Here is a 7,404-nt window from a genome sequence, read left to right as displayed (position 1 = left end):
GTTGCGATTCTCTCGCGACTCCCAACGCCTATTGCTTCCTCGGTAAATTCAAAGTACTCGAACACTAGAATTTATCGACGAGGTGGCGCGAGTGACAAAATAAAACAAAAAATAATCAACAAAATCAGAGAGATAAACCATTGCAAGAGCTCGTAACCAATGCCGTGCACGCACGCACATGAGAACGTCCAACGTCCCTCCGCTTCCCCGGTTCACCTTATTAAAAACTTACTGGCGTCGTCACGCTTTCGATTACGAGACTTGGCGTCGCAGGTTCCACCGTAATCCCAACGATTCTACGCTTTAATCTAAGTGACATTGATACTTCATGCGGTTGTCGTCAAAACGTTGGAACTCCCAGTGCCCTATGATCGCGACAACCTGTCGATGCTATTAATTGCCCTGCAATTTCATCCGCGTAACGGACAATCGCGCTACGACTTCCCACTAACCAAAGCAATTTACTCACTCGGATCTTACAATGTCAAATGCATATTTATCCACCGAATGCAGCGTAGTTTGCTAATTAATAAGAACGGCCCGAGGAACTAAAGCGAGCAGCACATGTCGGCTTCGGTATCGAGCGATCAATAACGGAAAGGGAGAGGTGTGCCAAGCTTCAGCACGGACATCGATCATTACAAGCTCGTATCCCGGTGGTGGCGGGTGGAGAACTCGATCAGTCAAAGACAGTCAAAGACCGGGAAAGAATCACTCGATCGAATGATCGACGTTCCGGGTCCGCTCTGGTTTCGCCGTACCTATTGCCGGCGGAGCCAAGGTGAACCGGAGCCTAGGCTGGAGCCACTTCCTTCCGCGAGCGCACGCAGCGATCCGTGATAGTCAAGGTCAGAGGTCGGGAACCGCGGCTGGCACTGCTCCAGTTTGGCGCGGGCCGGCCTGCAGGAAGTAGGACTCGCGCCGGCGCGCTGGCTCAGTCAGCTCGCCTCAGCCGAGAGCGGACTCTCGGGCTGGCGCAGTCTGCATGGACCCAGTGGGCGAAGAGCGCCCGGACCGGCCTCGGCGGCTGACCCTCGCATGGATCCGATCGACAACAGGAACGTGCGCAGCTGTCCTTCGGTAAACGTCGCACGACAACCGTCGTTGGTTCGTTTAAGACCCGGGGATCTCCCCCGTGGTGCACTCGTCTTCGAGTTGGTCGTTATCATTTACCGAGCCTATAAACTATTCCTCGTAACCACGTCGGCACAGTGGCTCGTTTTCACGGACCTACGTCACTATAATATATCCGACGCGTACCGATGACCTACAACTTTACCTTCCGCGGCTTATTGCCATTGTCGCTCCGGTAAATTGGAACGAGGGGGGGGGGGGGGGGGGGGGAGTTGTGTCCAGGTCGACAATGAAAAGAGCTTGTTTCGAGAGATTTGTCCATCTGCCACTTGGGAAGCACAATGTGGCCACTTGGTAGGCCCTCGCCAATCCGCTCGGCGCCCTCGAAGAGATTGTTCGAGCGATAGTGATGGAGGACTCTCAGTCTTTCCTCCGTCGATGCATAGAGTGAGCCGTGTCAAGTACAGCACCACCTTAGCTTGAATTTAAGTGTCATTGTGTTGAGGAAAGAACGGGATACCGGCTGATGCATACGTTTCCCGCGTTATGTCGCGTTATTTTACCAACAAAGGACACGTTTGGTGTCCTAGGTAAAATCGATTCGTCTGGATAGAATTGCATTATCGAAGGATTTGCCGTTGTAAGAGAGGTAGACGTTTGTTTATTAAGTCATGAGTAAAATGTTGGTTGCGTACTCCACTGCCGCATTCGAATCGATAATTTTCATCAGATTTTCCCTTACTTTTTTCTTATATTTTAATACATACGAATTTCTCCCCGCACGTGCGCACGTACGCTCCCCACTCGGTTTGCCTCGTTGTACTTTCATTGTCTCATTGAGTGCCGTAAGGTGCATTATTATCGATCGAAAGGACATGTATGCGTGACAGCCAAGAGGCGTTTACTATATGAAATTACCAAGGTAATTTCTGACGATTACTTTACTACTCGATTCGGTATGGAAGGGATGCCGGGTCCTCAGTGCCAAGGGCACGCTCGATACTTTAGAATCTTGTTGTGAAAGAGAAAGAGACAGAGAGAGAGAGAGAGAGAGAGAGTTTAAAAAGTACGAACGTCATCGGTATGTAAAATGTTCTTGTGATCAAAATACTTTTAAATACAACGCAATACTTGCGTAGTTGGAAGAAAATCAATGTCCGTAAAGACAGGAACGACAAGTATGGCACCGAACTCTGTATAAACCATTGTTGTAATTTAATCGATCGATGTAGTTTTAAACTTTGATAAATTTCCTAAATACAGGAGCGACAATTTTTTTATTTTCCGTAATGGGATTGTTTTGCGAAAGAAAAGATTAGCGGGTTTTCATTATAGAGGCAAGCTTTTTAAAGTAACGGTTTAAAGGGAATAAAGTATTGTTCCATTTTTAATTAAAAAGAAAAACTAAAAATCATGTCGGAAAACTAAGAGCTTCGACGAACCGCAAGTAAAGATAGAGTATCCTTAATTGAGTGGCAACTTATTATTAAACAATGTCCTCTCGATTTATATATATATATATATATATATATATACATATTTATTTTATATTTTTCTTTTCTTTTCAATATCCAGTCCCCACGGAAAGTCGTTATCGTAAAAATTCATAAAGCACGAATTAGTAAAAAAAAAATAATAAAAAAGAAAACAAAACAAAAACAAAAACAAAAAAAAGTCCGTTAAACCCGTACGGACCGAACGACGCGAAAGTAATTGATCGACCTTGTGTAGAAAAAAATTAAAAAGAAATGCAGCCATTGCGATACCAATGTCAAGCGGTTTTTCGGGAAAAGTTTCGTTTAAAAGCTACGTGAATGTCGTGAGAAAAGCGCTTGGACAACAGTAGCTCGTGCAACTTTGGCGATTTTGCGAGAAAGCGCGATCCACGTGGTCGGGACAGTCGTCTAGCCCTACCCTAATCGCGCAAGCCTCCCCAGGGCGACTAATAAGCTCCCGGTTCTCTTAACTGTGTAGAGTTTGTCGCTGACGCCGTCGAGGCGGCGAACGCACCCGCGGGCGGGTGTCGGCCACGGCGAATGCAACGAAGACTGCAGCGATGCCGAAAGTCTCAAGAGCTACGGGAGCAACTACAGCACGGCGAGCGCCTGCGACCACGCGAGTTTCGCCCGCAATGGCACCACTTGGTCCGGGCGGTCACGGCGTTACGTTTTCCACTGCGCCACCCATGCCAGCAGCAACGACGAGTACCTCACGCCCACGCAAAGGGCCACCAGACAAGTGCGCGAGCTCCAGGTGAGAGTGGCAACCACGTACGTCCGAGTGGTTGTCGGGTGATGAAGGACGCGAGGCACTCGTATAGAGCAAGCCCAGTTAAACGATATTGATCCGTCGTTGCAGGCGATGCTGAAGAGGGCGAGGATGGAGATCGAGGAGAAGGACCGGGAGATCGTTCATTTGACGAAGGAGGTGGTCGAGCTGCGCCTGTACAAGGCCTCGCTCAACAGCCCGGATGAGAAGACCGACAGCAGCGAGGCAGCCACCATCCGCGAGATGAAACCCTTCTCGCCCGATTCACCGTCCCGGGGGGAGCTTCTCCTCGACGACTCGTTCGTTACGAGCCCGACGACGAGTCCGAGGACGAGCCTGAGGACGAGCCCGAGGACGAGCCCGAGGACGAGCCCGATCACGAGTTCGCGCACGCCCGACAAAAAGGAATCCTCACTCGTCGACTCGGGCCACTTCGAGGATGGCTCGATGCACTCGAAGGAGTCGACGACGGTCGCCACCGATCCCGCCAGTGTCGCCAACGAGAGTTACGCCTCGACGGCGGCTGGCAGTCTCAGCATCGTCCACGACGAGAGCATTGATCTGCTATCGGTGTCGTCGGTTAGGGATGCCAGCTTGCACGACCACGAGACCAAGAGGCTCGTCGATCACTACGAGCGCAGGATCGAGGAGATGCATAGGAGACACGTCGACGAGACGCAGCTGCTCAAGCAGAGCCACAATGACAAGGTAAGGCTTGGCTCAGCTCGGCTGCCCTTTTTAACGACATCGTACTACAGGTTCTCGAGTCGCCATGGTAATAAGAATCCGACCGGGATGTAATGCCCAAGCTCGTCGGACTACAATCCGCCGGCTCCTCGACCAACGAATGACGTAATTAATGACTTTCGCAGGTGGAAAGCCTTCTGAATCAATTGTCCGAAGTGAGCATGCGCTATTGCCAGGCTCGCCCGTCCTTAGATGCAGCGGAGGCCCGAACCAAGGAATTGGAGGCAGAGCTTGAGGCTTTGCGCGCTCAAGTCGATGAACAGAGAGCGCTACTGGCTGATCAGGAGGAGCAAAATAAACAGATGTACCTGAAAATGTATTCCAAAGGTCAGGAGGCGGCTAGAATCGAGCAATCCGCCGATCAGGTAGGTTGTCTCTCCTCATTTCCCTCCTCAAGTGCAATTCTTTTTCTTCGCTGTGTCCCGACTCGCTTACACACGTTCTATCGTATTATTTCACGTAGCTTCACGAGCCGGCGCAAATGAACCCGGGGCAAGTTACCGTGGCCGAGCTACTTCAGCAATTAGCCGTGACGAAAGCCGAATTGGAGAATATTAAGGTAGGAAGGCAATGCATCTACATCCATAATTAACGGGTTTTTTTGTTTTATTATTTTGTTGATATTATATATATATATATATATATATATATATATATATGTGCGTATACCTGCCCCCCCCCGGTCCGCCTCCTTCGCTCCCACCAATATCTCCACTCAAATTTTTAAAGAGCCTCGTATCTTGTGCTAGTTTTGAAAGTTTACGCTAGTTGGATCGAGAGTTCGCGTAGTTAAAGCACAAAATATCGATTGAAACTTCACTGTATTACGACAAATCTCCGAGCCACTATCAGAAAGCTAAACCATTGTTACTATTATTTTAATAATAGCACCTCTCACGTTCACCTTTTATCTCTCTCTCGTTCTTTCACCGTTCAATGTTCTCGTACCAATAATTAACACGACAATGTGTACTAACATTATTCCACTGTTTTCTTGGCCGCTGCTCACATAATCCAGCCATTCCAGGATACTCGAATTCGATCAAGCTACTCGCCTGAACCTCTTACTTTGGCCAATCGTAGCCAAAGTTTATTAAGCGTACACGAGGCTGTTTCTCTCTGGGTCCTTGGCACGCGTAAGGTATTGTATTCCTTGCTGCCACGCGACTTTCAGATTTTTTTTTCTTTTAATTTTGGTGTTTCGTATATTCATGTTGCATTTCACCTTAGCTTGTCCTTTTATTTTTATACAAAATTAATTTGATTATTTCTTCCCTTCACAACCCCCCCCCCCCAGTCGCTCACACTCTATCCTATCTATAAATGTCAATGTTACTTTTCAAAGCCGCTACTATATATAGAGTTATTGTATTTTTGTAATTATTGTGGCGTTCGTGTGTCATTACACTTTTTATTTATTCTCGTTGTTTCGCTCGATGCTGCACTTTACACGAGTCCGTAGTTTCTCACTTATCTCCAAATTTGAGAAAAAAAGCTGTAGAGTATTTGATAAGAAAATTGCATGCCTAATTCTTAATGCCCACTACACGTATGTTTTCAATTACACTAACATTTTTTTTATAAATAGACCATCAGCAAAGTATTATTTCAACATTGAGCACGTTTTGAAGAAACAGCCTCCTAATTTATCAATCAATGGACCTTGGTAATGCTAAGCTTCGGCAGAGATAATTTTTATTTAATATACGCTATGCTGTTTAAACAATGTATTTCACACGTTCTAATAATGCACTACGTGTAATCGATTGTATTGATTACGATCGACTAAAATCGGCATTGTCTTATACAGGTAATGTACAGACGTATCGTGGAATCGAAAAATACCAATGGAGCTTTAGATCCGGAAATTAAACTGCAGTTCCTCAAGTCAGCTATTTATTATTTCCTCACGGACAAAGAAAATCTTCATGTACATTTAAACGTTATTGAGAGTATTTTGGATTATACAAGCATAGAAAAGCTGAATATCGACAGGATTTATGGTTCAGTCAGAAAGTAAAAAAAATTATTTAAAAAAAAAAAAAAACAAAAAAAAAATTTCTTTTTAGAGCATGATTATTAAAACGTTAACTACTACATCTGATGCTTTGTTTTGCAAAAAAATTGTAAATTCCTATGAATTTCTTTTCCTTTCATTTTTCGTTTTCGACAAACGAGAAACAAAATTCTATTTGTTTCCATTTATTTTAAGTAGATGTTTCTTATAAAGTTAAGTACCATGAACTTTTTATTATAAAATGTAGAAACAAGATATATGTAATAATGTATACATATTTTTATAATTTATTAGTAATTTTTAATTTCATTGCATACACGTGTGATGAATGTAGTATAGTGAATTTAAATGATTAAATTCATGGTATTTAACCGTTACCAAAGGTGATCGATCACACTGTAAACACTGAAAGCTGTTTTACCAATACTTATATTGTACTGCCAAAATTTGGCTTTTTTTTCTGCATTTAGATAATTTTTAAAACATTATCTAGAATTCTGGGATTCATTACCAATTATTGTAACCGTTAGACATTATATTTATTTAAATGAAATGTATGCGTATAATTACTCGATAGTCGGGTACATTTAAGCAATTGTTCATTTATGTAAAACAACAAATACCATGTAACGACGCTACATTTATAAATTTAAATTTATAAATTTTAATGCATATAATATATTGACCGTTCTTTCTTGCAAAAAAACGATATTTATTTACGTATATTTGGTCGAATGATTTATCGTTATCAATCTCATAAAAATTGATCGAATCCCTGAATATAGAAAGCAAAATCGTCCGCTAAAACTCTTTAGGCTTACATGAATTGTATATGTAAACCTGCTGTTATCGTGTTCAGATGAAATAAATAACGAGACTGATGGTAATATCTTGCCCTTGGAATTCATTAAAAACCAATTTATTACCAATCAAAAATATTTTCATTTAATAGGCAACCTCATTTGGAAATCTTTTAAATTATGCAAATTATTACATACGATACTCGACAAGTCTTAATTTCATCTTTTGTACAATAGTTAGTTAAATTATAAACGTTTTCGTGATAAAGGTATACGTGAAATTCTTAATGACTTTTTCAAACATTGCGACGTAAAATAGAAATTACTTTAAATGTATCCCTCTAATGCGAGAGTTCCTGCCTTATCGACTCGAATGTACATTCAAGTTGAGAATGCAATGTGATTTAAATGGGCTCAAAATCCCATGCAAATTTCTAAGAGGCTTTAGCGCCTTTATATTTTAGGCTATTCATAAATAAAAAAAAATAAAAAAAAAAA

General features: G+C 43.2%; 1 protein-coding gene across 1 annotated transcript in view; it reads left to right on the top strand.

The window, feature by feature from the left end:
- The window catches only part of qtc (GRIP domain-containing protein quick-to-court), a 13,782-nt gene extending 7,648 nt beyond the window's left edge, over positions 1-6,134 (top strand). Inside the window, exons 3-8 of the mRNA XM_011495518.1 lie at positions 3,049-3,327; positions 3,433-4,050; positions 4,215-4,454; positions 4,553-4,648; positions 5,108-5,230; positions 5,900-6,134. Coding sequence (XP_011493820.1) covers positions 3,049-3,327; positions 3,433-4,050; positions 4,215-4,454; positions 4,553-4,648; positions 5,108-5,230; positions 5,900-6,109 — 1,566 coding nt within the window. The 3' untranslated portion in view covers positions 6,110-6,134. The remainder of the gene's footprint in view (positions 1-3,048; positions 3,328-3,432; positions 4,051-4,214; positions 4,455-4,552; positions 4,649-5,107; positions 5,231-5,899) is intronic.
- The last annotated feature ends 1,270 nt before the right edge of the window (positions 6,135-7,404 follow it).

Source organism: Ceratosolen solmsi, unplaced genomic scaffold (assembly GCF_000503995.2).
Source record: "Ceratosolen solmsi marchali unplaced genomic scaffold, CerSol_1.0 scaffold1, whole genome shotgun sequence".
Lineage (NCBI taxonomy): Eukaryota > Metazoa > Arthropoda > Insecta > Hymenoptera > Agaonidae > Ceratosolen > Ceratosolen solmsi.
The sequence above is the reverse complement of the archived record's forward strand: the minus strand, read 5'-3'. Positions and strand labels throughout refer to the sequence as shown.